Consider the following 23,411-nt stretch of genomic DNA (forward strand, 5'->3'; position numbering starts at 1 on the left):
ATAAAACTAATCCCTTACCTTCCCCCACCCTCCCGAACCCCACCAAAACTTTTTACGAGTACCTGGTGGTCCAGTGGGGGCGCGGGGACCGATCTCCCGCTCTCGGGCCATCGGCGCCATTTTGGCTGCCACTCAGTGGCATCCAGTGCTCCTACCATGTGACAGGGGCTGGCCAATGGCATGGATACCCTGTCACACGGTAAGGGCAAAGGGCCATCGGCGCCATCTTTATGAGTGGCAACCGACGGCCCGAGAATGGGAGATCACTCCCGGGACCACCACTGGACCACCAGGTAATTTTAAAATGTTTTGGGGGGATTGGGAGGGTGGGGGAAGCTAAGGGGTCATTTTTAAAGGGTCGGGTGTTTTTTGTTTTTTTTAATCGGGCCATCAGCGCCATTTTTGAGTGGCAGCCAAAATGGCGCCGATGGCCCGAGAGCGGGAGATCGGTCCCCACTGGACCACCAGGTACTCGTAAAAAGTTTTGGGGGCATTCGGGAGGCTGGGGAAAGGTAAGGGGTCCATTTTAAAGGGTTGGGCCTCACTAAAAAAAAATTAACGATGTGAATCGGAACCGATTCCGATTCACATCTCCACTGATCAGATTTTATTCTCCCTCCAGCCGAACCCGATCGTTAAGACGATCGGGTACATGATTCACATCCCTAATGTTTACTCAATATACCCATATGTTTGGCAGAATTCCAGGACAGAATATTCACAGCTGCAGGTCCAGCATTGAAACTCCTTGCCTGAGCCTTTTAGAAAAGAATCATACTTGAAAACATTTAAGAAGCATCTTAAGACCTTTCTTTTCAAAGAAGCATTAGGCACACTATAAGCCCTAACTGGCACATCCCCATTAATGTCCTGCTGTCTTTGCTGACGATGCTTTTGGCTGACTGTATGTTTCTGTTGTGCATCCTCTTTAGGGACTTCTTAAGCAATTCTAATCCTCTATGATGCTGTTAGTGGAACATCAAATTAGCAGGATTTTGAAAATTGCTTAAATATATGCTATTGAATAAGTTTTGCCCACATTAAATGCACCTAGCGTGGATAAATGGGCTTTTAAAAATTGCTACAATAGTATATTGCATTTATATTTTCCTTTAAAATTACCCTGGTAGAGTTTATCTGTACACCTTAGGTAATGCAATAAACTACCATGTTTTTAAATATTCTATCATATATATTTAAAAAAATCAGTATATCATTACTAGGGATGTGAATCGTTTTTTGACGATTTAAAACAATCGTCAGATATATTTTAAATTGTCAAAAATCGTTAGATACAATAACAATTCCCCCAATTTATCATCAAAAAATCGTAAATCGGGGGAGGGGGAGGGCGGGAAAACCGGCACCCTAAAACCCACCCGACCCTTTAAAATAAATCCCCCACCCTCCCGAAGCCCCCCAAAATGTTTTAAATTACCTGGGGTCCAGTGGGGGGTCCCGGCGCGATCTCCCGCTCTCGGGCCACGGCTGTGTTAAAAGAAATGGCACTGGTGGTCCTTTGCCCTTACCATATGACAGGGCAAAGGTAGCGCCGGCGCCATTTTGGTTCCTGTCACCCGACGTCACGAGTGCAGGAGATCGCTCCCGGACCCCCGCTGGACCCCCAGGAACTTTTGGCCAGCTTGGGGGGGCCTCCTGACCCCCACAAGACAAGACTTGCCAAAAGTCCAGCGGGGGTCCGGGAGTGACCTCCTGCACGCGGGACGTATTGCCAATATTCAAAATGGCGCCGGCGCTACTTTTGCCCTCACTATGTCGACATAGTGAGGGCAAAAGTCAAAATGGCGCCGGTGCTACCTCACTATGTGAGGGCAAAAGTAGAGCTGGTGCCGGTTTTCCCGCCCTCCCCCGATTTACGATTTTTACGATTTAAAAAACCCAAAAACCATGACGATCAGATTTTCCTCCCCCCCCAGCCAAAATCGATCGTTAAGACGATCGATCACCCAATTCACACCCCTAATCATTACATAATGGAATGGCCTTTTGCATGAAGTACAGTACTGTGAGATTCAGGATTCCTTGGTTCAAATTCCAAAAACTTTAAGCAATTGGCTAGTTATTTTACCACACTATGATTCAGTTTAGTACCTTGGTTATAAAAATTATGTTTTTGCTTTCTACTTCAGAGGTCAGATAAGATACAAGCTATGAACATACTTTATGGCCATGCACATTGGAGGTGTTTGAATGAAAGTTTCTTAAATTGCTACAATTAGAATCTTGTTTGAAAGTGAATATTGTAAAACACATAAGGCAAGTCTTATCTCCACCCCATATTATGGCTACTTAAATCAATCTTTCTGTTTTCATGTTTAACATATAAACTTCTAAGGCCTTGCAACCATTCTGATTTATCTAGTATAGCACTGGAATCATTGTTGGCACAGAATAATTATTATACACTATCAAACTGTATGATTATACTTAGGAACAGGTGGTTCTTTTGTAGGTAGATTTAGCAAGATGTTCATCAGCCTTATCAACCTTTATGAGTATGGAAGAGACAAGGATTGAGTTGTATAATGATTAAGTAGCACAATTTTCTTGTCTTAAGTGAATCAGAAATGTATATGAAGAAAATGTAGTAAATATGACTTTTTAAATTTTAATTTTTGTGATATGTATAAACTGCTCTTTCAAGCAATTTGTTCAGAATTTGTTCAGAATTCAACAATAATAACAACCATACAATAGTAACTGTTATTTTAATGATGCATTAAATTGCATTAATTTTTTATTTATTGTAAGTTGCTTTGACCAGACTTTTTTTTCCCATTGGATAGATGGGGTATAAAACTAAAGGGGTCATTTATCAAATTGCGTTAGAGCATTATCACGGGCTTCAGGGCCCTAATGCCCACAATAATGTCAGTGATAAATACTGCATTGCAAAATGCTTATGCAAATTTGAAAATGTTATTCAAGTGGAAGGAGTTTGGGCGGAGCAAGTGGAAATGAGGGTTTGGTTAAAGCTGCATACGATATCGTAATGCACACTATCGTGGGATATAATGCAAGAAATAACTACCCCTTTTTCCTGAGCGTTATGCCTGTGATAGCTATGCGTTATGGCCAAAACTGGATTTGCAATTTGCCGGTGATTACGCCAACACCGGTCACCGTACCGATGCTGATGACTTTGTCGATGCCGGTTCCGATGCCGATGTCACTAATTACATCGATGCCGGTACCTAAACCGATGAAAACTACGGTGACATCGACACGACCACCGAAGACGACAACACCATTTTCGGTTCCGACACCGTCACCATCGATGCCAACCTTGCCTGGGGATCCAGGAAGTTCAGAATTGGCACTATATCAGCTGTTAATGAAAAAATATCATAAACTGCTCGATTCTCTTCCCTCAAATCCACAGGAAGAACAACCTGAGAAATCACCTAATGATGAACCATTACCAGGACCTTCAGGGATTCCTCGACCACCTGCGCCTTCCAAAACTTTTCCTCAACCTCAAGATCCATATGATACTTGGAGTGACACGCAATCAGACACCTCATCTGAAGCTTTTATGTCGGATCCATCCCCACCAGATCCAAGGAAAAAATCTCCTCCAGAAGATTTTCATTTACATCCTTTGTACAGGAAATGTCTGACACCATACCATTCACTTTGGTCACAGAGCAAGATACCAGACAGCAAACATTGGAGGTACTTCAATTTGTAGACCCTCCAAAGCAAGTGGTGGCTATACCAGTCCATGATTTTCTGCTGGATTTGCAACATCGCATTTAGGAACATCCATGCTCAGTACCAGCTGTTAATAAACGAATGGACAGTACATATTTGGTGCAATCTGCTCCTGGATACCAAAAGTCGCAGCTCCCTCACCAGTCAGTAGTGGTAGAGTCTGCGCAAAAGAAGTCATAGAGGATTAGACCACATTCCTCAAATCTCCCAGGTAAAAATCACAGATTTTTAGATTCCCTGGGGTGGAAGGTCTACCAAGGGGCCATGTAAAATTCTAGGATATCTTCAAATCAACTTTACATGACCCAATATCAGAGAAATTTATGGAAGCAAATGCAGGACTTCATTCCATCTCTTCCATCACATTATCAAGAAGCAGCCCAAGCCATCATCCAAAAAGGACTAGAGGCAGGCAAACATGAAGTGCGTGTAGCCTATGATGGATTCGAGACAGCTTCCAGGGTAGCTGCATCAGGGATCAGTGCCAGGCGTTGGGCATGGCTTAAAGCCTCGGCCCTCAGGCCTGAAGTCCAGGATAAATTAGTAGATCTTCCATGCCTGGGAGATAACCTCTTTGGATCCAAGGTGCAGGATGCAGTTACGCAGCTAAAAGAGCATACGGAAACCCTGAGACAGCTTTCCTCAATCCCACAGGATCCACCTATGCACCCAGTTCGTAGGCCTCAAAGAAAAGATACTAGAAGACCATTCTATAGGCAAAGACGGTACTACTCTCTTGCATCTAGAACCAGGTCTACTAGACCACAACAAAGGCCTCAGCCTCAGCCCAGACAACCTAGGGTGGCTAGGCCTCAACCTACGCCACAGACAGGACCTGTTGTTGGCTTTTGAGAACACTCCCAGAGAACACAGCCACCTCTCCAATCCTCAGCCACAACTTCCGGTAGGAGGTCGAGTATCCTCCTTTTATACCCATTGGGTTCAAATAACAACAGACCAATGCGTACTTGCAATCATATCTCGAGGTTACCAACTCAATTTCCTCTCAATTCCAACAGATTCTCCTCTGAGACCTCCTTCTCTCAGCGAAAATCACATACTCCAATTGCAGGTAGAATTATCCACCCTTCTGAAAGCCAGGGCTGTAGAGCCAGTGCCCCGGACTCAGCAGGGCAGAGGATTCTATTCCCGTTATTTCCTCATTCCAAAGAAAACCGGGTGCCTATGTCCCATCCTAGACCTCAGAAATCTCAACAAATTTCTAAAGAAGGAAAAGTTCAGGATGGTTTTTCTAGGCACCATGCTTCCACTACTTCAATCAGGAGATTGGCTTTGTTCTCTGGATCTTCAACATGCTTACACTCACATTCCAATATTCCCTCCTCATCGCAAGTATCTGCGTTTCATGGTAGGTCATCAGCATTTCCAGTACAGAGTACTGCCATTCGGACTTGCCTCTGCTCCCAGAGTATTCACCAAATGTCTAGCAGTAATAGCAGCACACTTGCACAAGGAAAGTGTCCATGTATTTCCCTATTTAGACGACTGGTTCATCAGAAGTCAATCTCAACAGGGAGCTCTGGCTTCTCTCAGTCGAACAATTGCTCTACTTCACTCCATGGGCTTTCTCATCAATTATCAAAAGTCCCATCTCTCTCCATCTCACCTGCTTCAATTCATAGGAGCAGAATTGAACACCATCCTCTCAAAGGCATTTCTACCCGAGGATCGGGCAGAAACACTTTCCTTTTTGGCAAACTCCATTTACTCAATGAAACAAGCAACAGCTCACCAGTTTCTCACTTTGCTAGGCCACATGGCCTCCACAGTTCATGTTACTCCTATGGCAAGATTAGCCATGAGAATAACCCAATGGACTTTAAGATCACAATGGATCCAAGCCATTCAACCACTGTACTCTCCAATTCAAGTAACCCACCAGCTACGTTCCTTTCTTCATTGGTGGGTGAACAAGGACAATCTGCACAAGGGCCTTCCCTTCCAACAACCAGTTCCACAGATAACACTAACCACAGATGCATCCACCTTGGGTTGGGGAGCTCACATAGACAATCTCCAGATCCAGGGTACTTGGACAAAACTTGAAGCAACATTTCAAATCAATTTCCTGGAACTTTGAGTTATATGTTATGCTCTGCATGCATTCACGGACTGCCTTTCACACAACTGTTCCCATCCAAACGGACAACACAGTTGCCATGTGGTACATCAACAAACAGGGAGGTATGGGCTCATATCTCCTTTGTCATGAAGCTGCACAGATTTGGGGCTGGGCCCTGAACCACTCAATGTTCCTCAGGGTCACTTATCTGGCAGGCATTCACAACGTAGTGGTGGATCGACTCAGTCATCAGTTCCAACCACACGAGTGGTCCCTAGATCCCTTAGTAGTGACCAGGATATTTCAACGTTGAGGGCAACCAACAATAGATCTCTTTGCGTCACATCTGAATCACAAAGTGGACAAATTCTGTTCTTTACACAAACAGAATAACCAGCCAGCCAAGGACGCCTTTGCTCGCCCTTAGAACTCAGGCCTTCTATACGCGTATCCTCCAATACCGCTCATAACCAAAACTCTAGTGAAGCTACAACAGGACGGGGGTCCATGATACTCATAGCCCCATATTGGCCTCAACAAGTATGGTTTCCCACACTTCTAGACCTGTCAGTCAGGGATCCAATTCGTCTGGGAGTAGCACCCAATCTCATAACTCAGGATCAGGGTCGGTTGTGCCATCCCAACCTTCAATCCCTTTCCCTGACAGCATGGATGTTGAAAGCTTGATTTTGCAACCACTCAATATTTCAACTAATGTATCTCAAGTGCTTATAGCTTCACATAAACCTTCAACATGAAAAAACTATTCTTCGAAATGGAAAAGGTTTACTTTGTGGTGTAGGCAAAAGAGTATTGATCCTTTCACCTGCCCTGCAACTTCTGTACTAGACTACTTATGCCATCTTTCATATTCTGGTCTTCAGACTTCATCTGTCAGAGTACATCTAAGTGCAATCTCAGCTTACCATAACAAGATGAGAGATGCACCAATATCCATACAACCTCTTGTCAGTAGGTTTATGAGAGGTTTAACTCAACTTAAGCCACCAATTCGGCCACCAGTCACAAATGGGACCTTAATCTGGTCTTAACAAGACTCATGCGTTCTCCTTTCAAACCCATGAATCCTTGTGATCTTAAATTTCTCACATGGAAGACTATCTTCCTCATAGCCATTACATCGGCTAGACGGGTTAGTGAGTTACAAGAACTTGTCACGTACTCACCCTATACAAAATTCTTACATGAGAGAGTGGTTCTCTGAACACATCCAAAATTCCTCCCCAAGGTAGTTACGGAATTCCACTTGAACCAATCCATAGTTTTACCCACATTCTTTCCAAGGAGGCCTTGGAAAGAATGTGGGTAAAACTATGGTGTGGGATTCACACCAAGGAGAATGAGCCTTACATACCTTGGACTGTAAGCGTGCGCTAGCATTATACTTAGACCGCACTGCAGTCCACAGGAAATCCACTCAACTCTTTGTATCTTATGATCCAAACAAACCAGGTAAAGCAGTGGGTAAACATACTCTATCCGACTGGTTAGCAGAATGCATACAGTTTTGCTATGAAAAAGCAGGCCTTCCTCTCCAAGGGCGAGTAAAGGTGCATTCAGTAAGAGCAATGTCAACCTCAGTAGCACACTATCGTTCAGTGCCAATCCTTGACATATGTAAAGCAGCAACATGGAGTTCTCTTCACACCTTTGCAGCTCATTACTGTTTGGACAAACAGGGATGACAAGATTCAGCCTATGGACAATCTGTCTTAAAGAACATGTTTCCAGTTTAATCCCAACTCCTTCCACATCCAACCTGCTGTGATTTTCGACTGACTCATTTTCACCAACAATACTTCACTGTTGCTTCTCTACAAAATGACTCAGCCTCTAGCTTGCTAATAACCCATATGCGAGGGCTAGCATCCTGCTTGTCCTGGGATAAAGCAAAATTTCTTACCTTGTAATAGGTGTTATCCCAGGACAGCAGGATGTAGTCCTCACAAAACCCACCCGCCACCCCGCGGAGTTGGGTATGTTACCTTTTATTATTTTATTTTTGCTAAAGCTTATTGCTACATACGAGACTAGAGAGAGACCCCTGTGGCAGAGCATATCATGGCATGCTGGGCATGCTCAGTGGCCACACAGTGCCAGTCAAAAGTTTATAGAAACTTTGACAGAAAGTTTTCCCGCAATAGGGCTCCGTCAGTGACGTCACCCATATGTGAGGACTACATCCTGCTGACCTGGGATAACACCTATTACAAGGTAAGCAATTTTGCTTTACCCTATCAGTTCCTGACAGGAAACTAGCTGTATCTTCTTCCTCAGAAGTCCTTGAACTATCATTGTTCCACTAGTCACCATGGCCAAATGTGTTAGTCCTGTAACCATTTCTGCATCTGTCTATTGTACAGGTACTCCCACAAAAGTTCTATAGAAGCACAGTTATCTCTTACCTCCACATATGCAGACAGAGTTATATAAATTTTCTCTCGGTAAGGAGTAACTCGATTCAGCAGCAGGGAATTATGCATGGAGCTGTCCCATGCAGCCTCAAACCGATAAAAAGTCCTGAAAAGAAATAGTACATCTTCGGTAAAATTTAAAAAAATGCATAGCCAAATACATACACAAAAAAAAGGCTACAATCATACACTATGCACAAAGCAAGACTACCAAAGGATACAGCCAATCTGGAGTATTTGAGAAAAAAAATCAAATAAATAAGAAGAGTATATGCTCCCTCCTGACCTCCACATCAGTATGAAAATGCAGGTCATTCAATTTTTCCCAGATCCATAATTTCAGTCAAAGAATCTGGCATATATATCTTCTAGAAGATATACCACTTTTACACATGCTGTTCAATTATTTTTAATACTTAACATTGCATTAACAGGGGGAATGGAAAAAAGGGAAGGGGAAGAAAATGTGGAAGAGGGTCAAAGAATAGTGCAAGTAAAAATACATTACACAAAGGGACAACAAAAGGGTGAAAAGTATAGGAAAAACTTATGTGAAAGAAAATGGAAAAATATCAAATGGGGCACTTGAACAAAACAAAGACTAAGAGGAAAAGAATACATAGAATAGGAGAGATAACAACAGAGGAGCTAAAGTGAGTGTGCAAATAGTACAAAGGCTCATTGAATACATGGGGTGGAACAGTATGATGAGCTAGAATAATAAAGCCATCTACATTCTGCACTGTCACCTGTACCACTTAAAATACTCCAGCTGCTATAACCTTTCTGTAATCAGCAAAACAAAAAAAAAATTTTCTCTCAGTGAGAGAAAACTTCTTTGTGAGCATGTTCAGAACAGAATGGATTGAGGACAAAGGAAACAGCATACATATCTATTCAATGTCACTCTCTAATCAAAGTACTGATATTTTGGTTCTTTATTGTTTTAAACAGAAACAAAATATCCTGTTTCTTCTCTAATGGTATAGTAAAGTATTCATTGCGGTCTCCTTTCTAGCTTTAATGTACTGCATTCCAACAGATCTGTTTTTCTCCAATGACAAGCAGATTGGCAGTCTTCACATCATCCGATGGAGCCCAATGCTGAACTTTGATCTCAAAGATTCTAGAGCTTTCAAACATGCCCTACTGAGCATGTGCAGCTGTAGTTATCACCTTGCCCACTAAGCAGAGTCCCACAGTCTTTTTTTTTCCATGGAGTCGAGTTCAGCTTTACTCTCTCCTCATAGATTTTTGTTGTGATATTTTTCTGGAGCTGCAGCTATTTTTCTTTTCTTTCAGTAGTTTTTGTTTTTTAATTTTATTTTCTCTTCTTTTCAAACAACTTTTCAGCTTTCTGTCAGCCACATGGTGGGCCTTATTTATTATTTATTTATTTAACATTTTTCTATACCGACCTTCATGGTTAAATACCATATCAGGACGGTTTACATCGAACAGGGATAAAAATAATTAGGTAAAGGAAGAGACAAAGTTACATTAAACGAGGACCGTGAACTTGGAAGCTTAGGTAGCTGGAAGAAAAGAGATAAAGTTAAGTAAAGAAAAGAGAAATAACAAATTCCGGACTAGAGATAGTTCAGAATAGAATTAGTCCACATGTTAGAGTTGGTATCCATGCTGTCCAGGAATTAGTTTCTGTGCATCCTGGCAGAATCTAATTTTATTCCTTAATAAATAAATACTGCATCTGCATTTTAGTTTCTGTGTCCTCTCATTGCTCTGTTTTTGTGCCTTTGTCTGGTGCTGACAAAACTGACAAAATGCAGTCTGTGAGTGATCTGTGTAAGCCGCCGAGGTTGGGGACTCACCTGAGTTCTACCTGGATGGGAGTTCCATGTCATTTCACCGATTGATCAGCATCGATGGAGGCACAGACAGTGAAGGGATCGAGTACCACACTGTTCCTATGGGGGGATATCAACATCTTCCCCACATTCTAGGGAACTAGTCTCCACAGGTAGGAACCCTGAACATCATAGTCTCCCCTCCTGCTTGCCAGTGCAGTTTCCTTGTGAGAGAGGGTGAGCAGGAGCTTGGGCAAGCAGAGTTGCTGCTACACCTTCAGTGCCATCCCTGGCAATGGTTGCTCGTGCATACCTTTGCAGTGCACCGATGATTTGACGTGTCGATGTCAGGACCAAGTCAGGGAAAAGGACTGCCATTGAGCGCCATGATAACCCTTGATGCCATTGAAGTGCCAGGATGCCCTCGATGCCATTGAGGTGTGGGAATGCCATCAACACCATAAGGGCCATTGAGCACCGTGCATGCTTTTGATTGCCATGGCTGGGGGCGGGAGCCCTTCTGCTCTGCAGTGTGCCATAGACATCATTGAGCCAGAGGAACAGCACTGACCCAAACATTAAGTGCCGTCAGGTGCCATGGACACTGATGCTCTCGGGTGCCCAAAGCCACTGTAGAGCACCAAAGGCACTGGGATTATGGGGCATCGAAGGCCCCATGGGGCTTCAAGCACCATCGGTGTTGCTGAGCGCCAGACTTGCTGTCGAGGCTAGTGTCAGCTATAGGCACTGGCATGGACATCATCGATCATGCAGCATCGACACCCTTGGGCACATAGCTGAGCTGAGGAAAACTGTCAAGGACGCCAGCCATCATAGGTTCCTTTGGACACTGATGCAGCGTATCTGTGCTGTGGGGCACCCGGTGATGTGTCAGTGTTGCAGAACCTCTGCCTTTGGGGACTGCGAGCATCATCAGTACCACTGGACCATCAATGTCTTCCGTCACCTCCATTGGTGCCACTGACCCTCGGGCATTTTCAGCCTGCGGGGTTAGCGAGTCATCGGGGCCTTTGGACACCATATACGCCATGAGTGCTGCCTGGCTGTTATCATCTGCAGGCATTTGGAGTGCCTTTGATGGTTTTGCATGACATCGAGCATATCAGATGCCTGTGGCACAGTCAAGCACTGTTGGAGCCCTAGGCACGATGTCGGTGCCATAAATGTGATCCATTGCCTATGAACGCCAAGGGCACTATTGGCACTGAGAGTGCCATTGACATTGTGAGCACCAGTGGACACAGTCGGATGCTACAGGGCACCATTGCAGAGTATCATGGGCACTGTTGGTTACCATGGTCTTCCCTTCCACCATTATGTGACAGAAAGGATGGTGAGCCATTCGTGATCCCAATTCAAGGGCTGCAATCAGCCTCTTGGAACATTGTCAGGTACCATGGATACCATGGGGGCAACACCACCCACCAACAGGGATGGCCATAATCAGAACCCCAGTGGCACTGCAGACGTCATCATCACACTGTACATGCTGACTCCATTAGGAGTTAGGGCAACAGTGGAGTGCATCATGCGTGGTCAAGTATGGCAGGAGTTGTCTGTTCCTCCAAGCACCTCAGGCACTGACAGGTGGCATTCTCTCTGTTGGTGCCATGCATAGCTGTGCCATAATTAGTGAGACCACCATCGTTGCATCTAGGCATCAGCTTCCTTGTCTGTTTCACATCTCAGGCTGCAATGGGACACTAGCAAGGAGGACGCCATCACACACTCTTGGATTGCTTTTTGGCAGTGCGCAGCTGCCGACTCTAACAGGTGGTGCTTGGTCCCTGCTGTGCCATCAGCGTGGCGATGGGGTGTGTATGTGCACTGCCATCCTCAAGATGGGGTACCACTGCATGAGTACTGGTCATCATGCTTTTAAAAATGGACTGTACTTTTTAATTACATTTGCCCTCTAGTGTAGGTGTGTGTGTGTGTTTCCCTTGTGGCAAGCACAACAGATTGTGCGCTGTTGCCACAAGACTGACCTAAGACTGCATTCCTAGTCGAACGACTAGGGGTGTGGATACTAGGAGGGTAGTGTCGGGAGTCTTTCCCTCCCACAGAAGAGGGGTATGTCTTTCGACTCCTATGTTGAATCTCCTTAGGGGGGAACCCTCTGGGGCTTCAACCCTTGCAGGTCGTGAAATTGGAGTTTCATTTGAATTGGTGCATCTCCTTACAGGCCAGGTTCTGTGGGCATTGGGGGGTCAGCAGCGGTGGTCATTGGACCATTCTTGTTGGTACATGGATTACTGTGGGGTCCTACACCATTTGAGTAGGCCACAGGTGGCCACCATTTGAGTAGGTGGCCACCTGTAGCCGATTTGGTTGCGTATGAACTCAGTGATCAGCAACAGTAACTCACTCTCCCCTGGAGAGTAGGAAGGCTTTTCGGGATTGGGAGGCCCCAATTCATATTGCTTTCCTGAACCTTTGGAAAGGGGAGATACAACTGGGTTTTCCAGAGGTGACCCTTATGGGTTCTCTCTTGAATGCTGGGTTACCCCTACAAGGGGTGACCCTCATTCTCTTTCCCAAAAAAAGAATTTCATTACCTCTGACTGGCAGTTGCTCTCTGTTTGCCATGAGATCCTAGAGCAATTCGGGCATTAGTGCTCTTTCTTAGGTAATCCTAAAGTACAGCAGGTCTATTTCATGAGGGAGTTATTCCAGATTTGGTCTTACCTGTAGTCCCTGGGGTCTCCCCATCTGAGCAGCTCCCTGGTGAAGTTTAGGGATTTCTCCTGCACAGGAGTCACATTTTTTATACCTGTTGAGCACAATGTGTGGTTCTCTCGGATGACCACTATTGCCAGTATTCTCTCAGGCGGGACCCTTTCAACTTCTCACCATAACCATGGCTGCGTGAGTTAGGGGATGAAGGAATCCACAACAGAGGTGCTACAGTTTTCTTGCAGTAGCTTGCAAGCTATACGTTCCCCTTTTAGGGATAACTCTGTCTGTAGGGAGGCTCTAGTTCATGCAACCATTCCACTTGCTGGACTGCATGATTCCTTGGGGAAAGTATAGGTAATCATGGCCTTCGGTATTGATACCTAGGTCAGGTTGTTGGGCAGTCTGTTCTAAGATCAGACTGACTCTGCCCTGGTACCCTTCGGGCTGCCAGATTGATAAAGAAATCCTGCTTCTACAGGGGTTTGCACTTGTGTCATCACTGCTTTCTGTCTCTTGCTGGAGAGTTCTGGATTTCTTCCTGGGAGGTTCACTCTCAGTTCCACCTGTTCCTATCATACTGAGAGATCTCCTTTGGGGGGTAACTCCCTATTGGAATCAGTAGTGAGTTGTTTGATTGGGTTGATAAATACAGCATTGCAGCTTTTCTTATTCCTGCAGCTCGGACTCTGCCTCCTTCTGTTCTTCACACCTTCAAACTTCTGGTCAAAAAGTCAGGGATTGAACGGGGAATAAAAGATAGAGCATTCATGGTATATCTTATTGTATACCTACAGAGATCAGTACACCACCTTTTCCCTGTTTCTTCACCAAGTTTTGGCCAGTACTGCCTTTAGCTTTTCATACTTCACTGGGTTGATCAAAGTGCCTCCCTGCTCACCTGAGCTATCCTGTGGACAGGATGGATAGGCTTACCCTTGACATGGTGGAGCGTGGGTGAACTTCAGGCCTAGCTTAACTCCCTACTTGGGGGATTTTGGGCTAGCAATTCTGTTCAGAGATTTCTTTTCATCCCCTGACACTCTTGACATATGTCCTGGGTGGTCAGATCTCTTTGGTACTTTGGCAAGTAAGGTGGCTTGGGTTTTTCTGCCCATTGTGCCTATCAACCAGTCATTGGACATGCTTAGGCAAATACATTCTGTCCTTCAGATCCTAGTGGCCTACAGTTTGATTCTGGAGGGCTCTTTGGCCCCTGATGGATTTTTCAGTGGCCTTGTGACACAGATGGAAACTGTGATCTTCATCCAAGCGTTCTTCTCTTGGTTTATTTTCTAAGCCTTTGCCTGTATACAAGAGAATTTATATCTACTTTGCTTGTCAGCGTTCGCTGATCTGAAACCCTGACTGTAATATTTCCATGAGGCAAGTATGATTCTCGCTGGATTTCACATCATGATCCTGCATTAGGCACCTCTGCTATGCATCAGGATTTGATGTCTCAGTCTATTCTCTGGTTTTCTTTTGAGAACCCAACTCATTACCTGCCTAGACCTATTTTTGGGTCAGCTGCCTCACAGGCAAATGGGATAAAGAAAAGTGGTGCTTTCAGCACTTTGAGGTTCCCTGCTTTGTCCTGTTTTCAGCAGCCTTTAGCTAGGGATTCACCCATGTGTCAGGACTGCCATCTTGCTTGTCTTCGGAGAAAGCAGAGTTGCTTACCTGTGACAGGAGTTCTCCGACGACAGCAGGATGCCAATCCTCAAAAAACCCACCCAACTCCCCTGGGAGTTGGTTTCTCCATGTATTAGCTATATCATGGACTGAGGGACTCTGCCTAGGGGCAGGGTGAAAACTACAGCTGCACATGCTCAGTAAGGCATGTTTGAAAACTCTAAAATCTTTGAAATCAAAGTTCTGGACCAGGCTCCATCTGATGATATTACCCATGTGTGAGGACTGGCATTCTTCTGTCCTTGGAGAACACCCATGATAGGTAAGCAACTCTGCTTTCTTCATTTTTTACTTTTTTCATCAGAGGATATTCTGCCAGATTGCTACTGCCTCTATAGATCTAGTACTACTGCCTTTTTTAGCTGTGCTTTCTTCCTCTTTCTTGGCATTGAGTACCTTTTCCAGTTATGTTTTTTAATTCTTCCTCTTAGTTTCTTTCGATAGACCTTATGGTAATCTCAGTTGTATTAATTTTTGTCACCACTGCACAACTCCACAACTCCACATACGAGTTGCAATTTTGGTTTCACTGGCCTATGGTACCAACCTATTTATGAGTTTTTCTCTTTGAATATTTCTTCTGCTTTTGATTTTTATCAACTATTTTTCACATCATACCTAAGAAACAAGCTATCAGATTCAAGAGGTGCTCGAAGTGCTACATGTTACAAGTATCTAAGTGAAGGCCATGAAATCTCTTCATATGGTTTTTGTATGTTAAGATGTTATCAAGAATGGTTCAGGTATGATAGGAGATTTTCCATAATTCCTTGTCTAGAAAGAGTAAGCCCAGCTAAAAACTGGGCTCGAAGCCCAATGGAAAGGCCCTGGGGATTGTCTATTGTTATGATGGTGACTAGACCTCTTCAAAGCATTGTCAACTGTTTGATTCCTCAATCAGAGGATATGACTCAGGGACAAATCCTTCTCCCTCTCCCATCTTGAACCATCAACATAAGAACTATGAGTCAAAGCAGATGAGCACCAAGCAGAAGATCTGACACCTTGGCCCTCCTAACTGTTGCATGACTTAGTACTAGAATGTACTTAAGCTACTCCACATTCTGAAGTGACAATGCTTACAGGATCACCCAGTCTATCATATCAAGATTAAGCTAGTTTCCCAAGGTTCATCCTTCAAGCTTTGCAAAAAACTACTCTATCTTTTTAGATGTTCAATTGCCTATAAGGACTATACCGATATTGTCACTTCAGACATATATATCAGGGGTATATAAAATTTATCACTCAGAAGCTCCAAGGTGCATGCATCACACACTCAGTGCTACTTCTAGTGACATTACCAAGGGCACCAAGTAGATCAGCATCAACACTGGTGTGGAGCTCCTCACCTGTATCAACCTTAAGCACACTAAGAGTGCTGTTAGCCTCCTTGGCACAAGTGGTTGCACCAATTTTCTTCACCATTTCAATTCTATACAGATTTACTGTTAAGCAGTACATCTGCATCTGCCTCCAGTTCTTCACCCTATTGAGCTCTGACTATGATAATTCTGTTGAAAGTATTTCTGAAGAGAATTCTTCTCCAGACCACCCCTCAGAACCCTCTTTGTAACAGTAGGAAATTGCCCCTCCCCCCCAAGGATATTCCCTACCCATATTTTGTTCAGAATTTAGGGAGACCCCAAAATGGACCCTCTTTTTGGTTTCTAGCCTCACAAAATGTTTGGGTGGGGAGACCTGGTAATTATCATATTTGACATGTTGGGAAATGTTTTATATGTTTTCTATTGTAGTATTAGCAAATTACCACTGGATGATATTTTTAGAGGTGTGAGCATTGCTTTTTTTATGTGTTAATGTGGTTTTAGGGAAAAGGTGAAATGTTCCCTTGACTAGGTATTTTGTTTTTTTTTTTGATTGGGTGACAACTGTTTAGTGAGAGGTATAAAAGTGGGATGTTTTTGGTGGGTTTGACCCTTTTGGTTCCTGCTCTTCTCAATGAGAGGTGTGTGAAAGGGAGTGGCCAGCCTGCGGGCTTGAAGCCCTATAAGGGCTCTTCCCCTCAAGGGCAAAGGCACAAGGTCAAGAGGACTAGAGGTTTTTCCACCTCCCAAGGAAGATACCCAAGTGGAGAGGCTGTTCCCCCTCCTTGTGGACCATCCCTGGAGAGAAGTTTTGGGTGAGTCCAAAATGAAAGTTCCCCAAAAGTAAATGGTCCAGGGATGCCAGAGAAACCCCACCTGCTAGAGGACTGAAGAAGAATGGAAGTTAATTAGGAGGTCATAGACCAAGGATATGTGAGTAGCTCTGAGAATGAGAAATTGAATTGTGGTCCCTTTTGGATGTGACTTTTAGTATGGGTATTTGGATGACTTGTACCCCATTCCTTCCTAATGGGGCTGGGGAACTGAGATAAATATGAAAGGAAAAATTCAATGCGTGCACTTAACCTTTGGCATATAGGGAAGAGGGTTTAGTTCTTGAACCTATGTGATGTGCTGAAAGAAATGTATGAGGATTCTATAGGCATGGGCTTAATGTCTAGTGCATGTCATTATGTCTAGTGTATGCCATTATGCCTTGTGAAATGGTTATATGGGGATGATGTAAAAGTACTGACTGTTGATTCCCATGAGTTTTGATGTATTCAGTATTTACATTTTTATCTGCTTCACATTCTTATAAATAGTTTGCTGGTTGGGTCATCCAGAAATAAAGTTAATGGTTTAAATTAGAAACATTGTTTCTGCTACACTTTATTGAGCCAGCACTAGCAGGAAGCAGGCATCAGAGTTCATGGTGGGGAGGCTTTGAATCCTCTCTGTCCAACTAGAGGAGAAAATGATTAAAGGTTATCCTAGCTGTCTCTGGACAGGTCCATTTCACCATCTGCATCTACTAAATAAATTTGGGAGGACCCTTATCAAATAGTGAAACCTCTTTGCATCATTTTATATGTTTCCAAGCAGGGATTACAAGAGGAAAAGGTAAGTCATTTCTTTTGATTTGGGAAGTCTCAGGAGAGTCCAGGATACCTCTATTTGACCTCCTGAAGTACCTTTGTGTATCTAGAGATATAGAAATATAGAAACCGAGAAATGACGGCAGAAAAGGACCAAATGATCCACCCAGTCTCCCTAGCAAGCCTATGCCAGTATCTGCTACACTGTGCAGGTTACCCTCGTGCTTATCAGTTTCCCAGACCTTAAAAGTTAGGGTCCTTGAATGCTATCCAAATCCAATTTTCCCTAACCCCTGCTGTGGAAGCAGAGAGCAATGATAAGCCACAACAAAAGTATCAGACTTAATGATTAAGCGTAGTAAAAGCCACATCAGCAAGTTACATCCATGTTCATTTGTTCCCCAAACCAAAAAGTCGGGACTCTTCCTGGTTGCTGTCTGAATCCAGTTCCCCTTTTCAAACTGCCTTTGAAGCAAAGAACAATGATGGAGATGCATTAAGCCTTGATACTGTTATTTGTTAAGGGTAGCAACTGCCACACCAGTAAGTGAACCCCAGTTACCCCCATGCACTCTTTTCTTTAATTCCATCCTCTAGCCTTTAGGGATCTACAGTATTTATGCCATGCCCCTTTGAGTTCCTTCAGTGCCTGCCAACCTGTTCTCTAAAACATCAAGAAGATGATGTAGGAACATGCACACATGGACTTCTTATAAATGAGAAAGCAGACAAGAAATACAGAACCAGGCAAGTCCAGAACTGAACAATATCCAGCTTTCTCTTCGGAGCATGGGATCAAATCTGTTCTCCAAATATCCTTGAAGTCTAGGAGAGGTGAGGGATAAAGATTTAATGGAAGATATTCACAGGATTGCTGTGAGAGAAGAGATGCTGCTGTTAGGGGATTTTAATCTTCCAGATGTTGATTGGGACATCCTAACTGCAGTATCTTCTAGAAGCAGGGAGATCCTGGATACTCTGCAAGGAGAACTGTTTTGTCAACTGGTAACAGAACCCATATTGGAGGGGACAATACTGGACTTGGTACTTACCAACAGGGACAGTATGTCTGATGTTGTAGTGGATGATCATCTGGGAACCAGTGACCACCGGATGCTGTGGTTCAATATTAGGATGCAAGAAATGAATGTTCATTCTAAGCCGAGAGTCCTAGATGTCAGGAAAACTAATGTTCTCAAAAGTGGAGGAGCTGGATGGGAAAATCTAGAGGAAGTAGAAGGGCAGTGGGCAAACCTAAAAGGAGATATTATAAGGGCAACTCATTTTTTGTTAGGAAAGTAAATAAAGGGAAGAGGGAAAAGAGATCATTATAGTTTTCTAAAGAACTAGCTGAAAAGGTAAGGGAGAAATGGTTAGCATTCATAAAGTACAAGAGATTACAGAAAGAGGAAGACAGGTGACAATATCTGGAAAAATTAAGAGAAACTGGGAAAGTAGTCAGAAATGCCAAAATTCAAATAGAATAAAAAATAGCAAATACAGTAAAACGATGGGACAATCCTTTTTTTTTTTAGATATGTTAGTGATACAAGGGAGTGCAAAAGTTCTGGAGGACTGAAAAAGGTGGATGTGGTTCCTATTCATAAAAGTGGAAGTAAGGAGGAGACTGGGAATTACCGGCCAGTTAGTCTGACCTCTTGGTGAGCAAACTAATGGAATCGCTGCACAAACAGGATAGTGCAATTTTTGGAATCCAATGGATTGCAAGATCTGAGACAGCATGGTTTTACTAGAGGTATATCTGGAAGTTTTACCTCTGAAATGATATAGACAGGCTGAAGGCAGTCTAGAGAAAGGCAACCAAAATGATGCAAAGTCTGCATCAAATATCATCACAGCTGAGACATAAGGTTATAAGGACTTAAATGTTTGTGGGGGTCCCTCTGATCTCCTCTAGGTGGCCTTATATACTTTTCCTTAGAGAGATAGCAATGAGGGAGTTACCATCCCATTTGCACCTCCCCCTGAGGTTTATCTGAGATGAATTTATCCTTGCCTATAGGGGAAGGTCAGATTAGGAAGCAGCATGATCTTTTGAATTGGCTCTCCAAGAGTGAGGAGCTGGTTTTTGTTGTCCCTGTCCAAGTTGGAGCCTACCCACCTAACTTGAGTTTTTGACCAGTGTACTGTGGGGATTGTTCTCAGACCAGGAGAAAGAGATTTTGGTTTTACTTTGGAGAGTTTGAACTTTTATCTGAGAATGAGACCCTGGCTTATCCCTGGTGAGGGGCATGCTCCATATCCAGAGAGCCCTCTCCACCCAAGTGAACGGTTTGTAGTGATTGTTTTCACCATTCGGTGGAAGATCTGGGACTAGAAAGTGTTTTGTTCTCCCTTTTGGTTGAGAGAAGGATTTTTGTACCACCCCTCTTCATTTTGGGCATTGGGCTGTGATAGCCTGGTTCCTGATCAGTATCAGACCTCTCCTCATGAGATATCACGCCTGAAGAATCAAAGAGAAGAATCTGCATTATGTTGAGAGACTCACAACTGGATCTCTACCCTGGGGAACATAGGATTTAGGCATGGAAACATATTTGGGCTCAGTTGGAGTCAGGTACACATTTTGGGTCATTAAAAGGTCCTCACTTAGGATTTCTATGCCAGGCTGGGACTCTTGCCCATTTCAGAGGAAGGAAGAGGTAAGCTACCTTCCAGGGAGTAGTACCTGGAATACATACACTGAGGACAGTGGGGAAATACACTTTATAAATACACCATTGGTATACAGATGTATAGTGGAAATAATTTTCTATGTGACTGGACTTTTATTAATTCTGAACAATCCAAGTAAATTTTTTTTGAACACCCACCTGGTGTCCTGCCTGTTCCTGCAGCACTAACACCAATAAAGAGGACAGTATCCTATTTCCATAAAAGTGTCACATCACTGTCTGGGCCCAGAAGGTTATCCTTCCCTCTACGAGCAAATAATCCATTCCTTGGAATAAAGGGAAATGAGGAAGTGACAGAAGAAGTAGCCCCAGATATAAATTCTTTTATGGACCCTCAGGATGCATTGAAATCCCTGAAGAAAGGGTTACATATGTATTTCCTAGAGGTGAGGAGAAATAGGGGGATAGGATAGAGACATTAAAAACCTGAAAGCTATTAATAAGGCACAAAATGTAGAACTAGGAGTCATAATCTGAAGTTCCAAGATAGTAGACTCAGGAACAATATCAGGAAGTATTTTCTTTTCACATAACGTGTGGTAGCTGCGTGGAACAACCTCCTGGGCAGGTAATGGAGGCTAAAATGGTAACTGTCATCAGGATGGCATGGGGTAACTAAGATCCTTAGTTGCAAATAAATGAAATAGTAGCAAAATCATGACCTAGTGATATCACAGGCCATGGAGTTAGCCAGATTGGTACAGCAAGCTACTATGCCTCAGAGATTGACCAGATAGGTGCAAAGGTTTTGTTGGTGGCAGGAGTACCAACTGACAGCAGAATACTAAGCTAGAGCAGGACATGACAGGCTAGTGAGGGGTTTATGGCATTTTAAGTACCATGAGAGGTTAAGGTCCTTGTATCCTTCATTTATACAAGTTATTATAAGCTCTCTGTGGTACTTAAAATGCAAAGACAGCCACTACTGTATACTTTAGACTATGGAACTCTTGTTGTTGTGAAACTGGTCCCTCCCGATGGAACCGATGTGGCAAAACAAGATCCATGTTGGGGAACTAGAAACCTGTTGTTTTTCGACACAACATTTGGATATGAAGTAGAAAAAGACTGTTATTACAGATGGTTCCTCTTTTTACAAGAAGGGATCTTTACCGCTCAGTGCTACACCTTTATGTCTTGGGTTTACATAAAATTCCATCAAAACAGGTGGTGCTTCAAATCCATCCCAGGTTTTTGCCTAAGATGCTGGACTTTATTTAACCTTAGTTACTTATCATTCCCACAATCTTTCTGCACCCACTTGTGCATAAGGGAAAAGCTGTATGTAACCCATGGTTACTAATTAAATGGTACTGTAGTGCCCCCCTATGGGTTTGTTAATGCTTTGTATTGTTTTATCTGTGCATGCTTCAACTTTAGTTGAGTCACCCTTTGGAAAGCTTTGGAACAGGCAAGATGTCTCTCTACAGCACGCAGCCCTAGAGGACCCAGCTCTTGTAGAGCACTCGTAAGCTTCAGGAAGAGTAATGTTAATTAATTTAACTGGACTCCTTCCTGAAGCATGGGGCAAACCATCTTTTTGTGGGTACCATGGGGCTGCATTAGTTCACTGTTTAGTGAGATAGCAATGTATGCCCCAAATTGCCTCATGAGGGTGATCAGATTGCATCAGATAGGATTAATAACGCTGGATGGTGGTTTGGGGATTTGATTGAATTGTGAATAACTACCTCCTGGCTGCAATCTTCATCTGTCATGTTTTATGTGTGCAAGAAAATAGGAAAAATGGTTGGACTCAATTGGAGTAAATCCAATGTTTTTATTTTGTAGTTGCATGAGAGCATGGAGAGTAGTGGGACCAAGAGAGAAGGTATACCCAAAATCTACCCTCTTGAGAAATCCTGCTGATTCTGGGAGAAAGTATAGTGCAGGCACATGTACTTTGCACACTGTATTGCAAAAGAGATTTCATGATTTATGAGAAGGACAGATTTTTTAAAAAATAGCCTTACTAATCTTGGTGGCTGTGGGGATTATTACAAAACTTGGTAATAAGTTTAAAGTAGGGGTAGGTGTTAAGTTACGTATTGGTTTTGTAAGAAGCAACATTAAAGATAGCAAGACCTGAAATGGTCTACTAGTAGAGATAGAAGAGGCTATCATATCAGATTTTGGGTATGCTTGGAACAGACACTGAGGGCATTGGTAGGAAAAGGATTGCGAGGTCAGGTAAAAGACAGGAAAGAGGGGAGTTGGTGTTGGGTTGCATGATATTGGGAATTTATATGTCCATGTAGCCAAATTGGATGGGCCATTTTGATCTGTATTTGCTATCATTTACTATGTTTCCTTGGCATGAACTACGAATCAAAGAAAATCCACTCAACTTGTTGTTTCTTTTGATCCAGACAGGATGGGCCTCTTAGTAACAAATAATACTGAGGCTGATATTCAAAAGGCTTTGTCAAGGTAAATTTTGTGTTATTCAAACAAACCTTGAATTTTAAAATTTCCTACCTTTCTCAGCAGTGAAATTTTAGACAGGTAAGTCATTACCTGGCTAAAATGTAATCTACTAAAAAGCAGCAGAGAGGAGGATATTTCAGAGGGGGCCAGATAAAAAGAGGCAAGGAAGGGGGCATGGCTAAAAGTTTTGAAGCTAGTGCAGATATTCAGCACAAGCCAGATAAACTTAATTAGGTAAATTTGGTCAGGTAAATCACAATCCTAAAGTTAGCTGGGTAAATTTACCCAGGGCATATTCAGCAGAATACTTACCCAGGTAAGTTTAGCTGAATACCCAGCTAAAGATACCTGGATAAACTTACCTCTGTAACTTTTCTGCTCCCCACTTTGCTCAATATCAACCTCACTGTTTCTAATTGGATAATTAATTGCATTGCTCAGTGTTGTGCCCTGATGGTCCTCATTTTAGAAATACGTGACAAGACCAGAACAGTTGGTTGCCAAGCTAAAGTCTACCTCCTGAAAAGAAATTTGCAAAGCACTGATGTTGAATTCAGTTCATACATTCACTAGCCACTATTGATTATGGTCTCCTGCCAGACATCTAGGTTTTGACTAACCATTCTTAGAACAGAATATAATTCTATAAGACTGAATGGAGAATACAACCCAATTCTCTTCCTTTAATGGCTCATTTCTGTTGGTTTATTAAGTTATCTTCCTTATTTTTGTGTTGTGAGGACAATTTGCAAAGCCATTTATATGGGTAAATAGTTTATGCATTTCAGTTGGCTATCTGAAAACAGTCCTCCTTCAATATGGCTAAAAGTATGCATGACCCCCACAATGCGCATATTGGGCTATAGATGCCCTTGCCAATCTTTTCAAAGGTTCTGGCTCCTGCCTCTT

At 43.2% G+C, this 23,411-nt stretch overlaps 1 protein-coding gene across 5 annotated transcripts in view; it reads right to left on the reverse strand.

Annotated features, from left to right (window-relative positions):
- Nucleotides 1-23,411, reverse strand: part of KIF1A (kinesin family member 1A) — a 416,621-nt gene that overhangs the window by 106,504 nt on the left and 286,706 nt on the right. For all 5 annotated transcript variants that reach the window (XM_029616880.1, XM_029616879.1, XM_029616878.1 and 2 more), the window contains one exon: nucleotides 8,245-8,359. In XM_029616880.1, the coding sequence (XP_029472740.1) occupies nucleotides 8,245-8,359 (115 nt within the window). The remainder of the gene's footprint in view (nucleotides 1-8,244; nucleotides 8,360-23,411) is intronic.

The sequence above is a fragment of the Rhinatrema bivittatum genome, chromosome 9 (genome assembly GCF_901001135.1).
Source record: "Rhinatrema bivittatum chromosome 9, aRhiBiv1.1, whole genome shotgun sequence".
Taxonomy (NCBI): Eukaryota; Metazoa; Chordata; class Amphibia; order Gymnophiona; family Rhinatrematidae; genus Rhinatrema; species Rhinatrema bivittatum.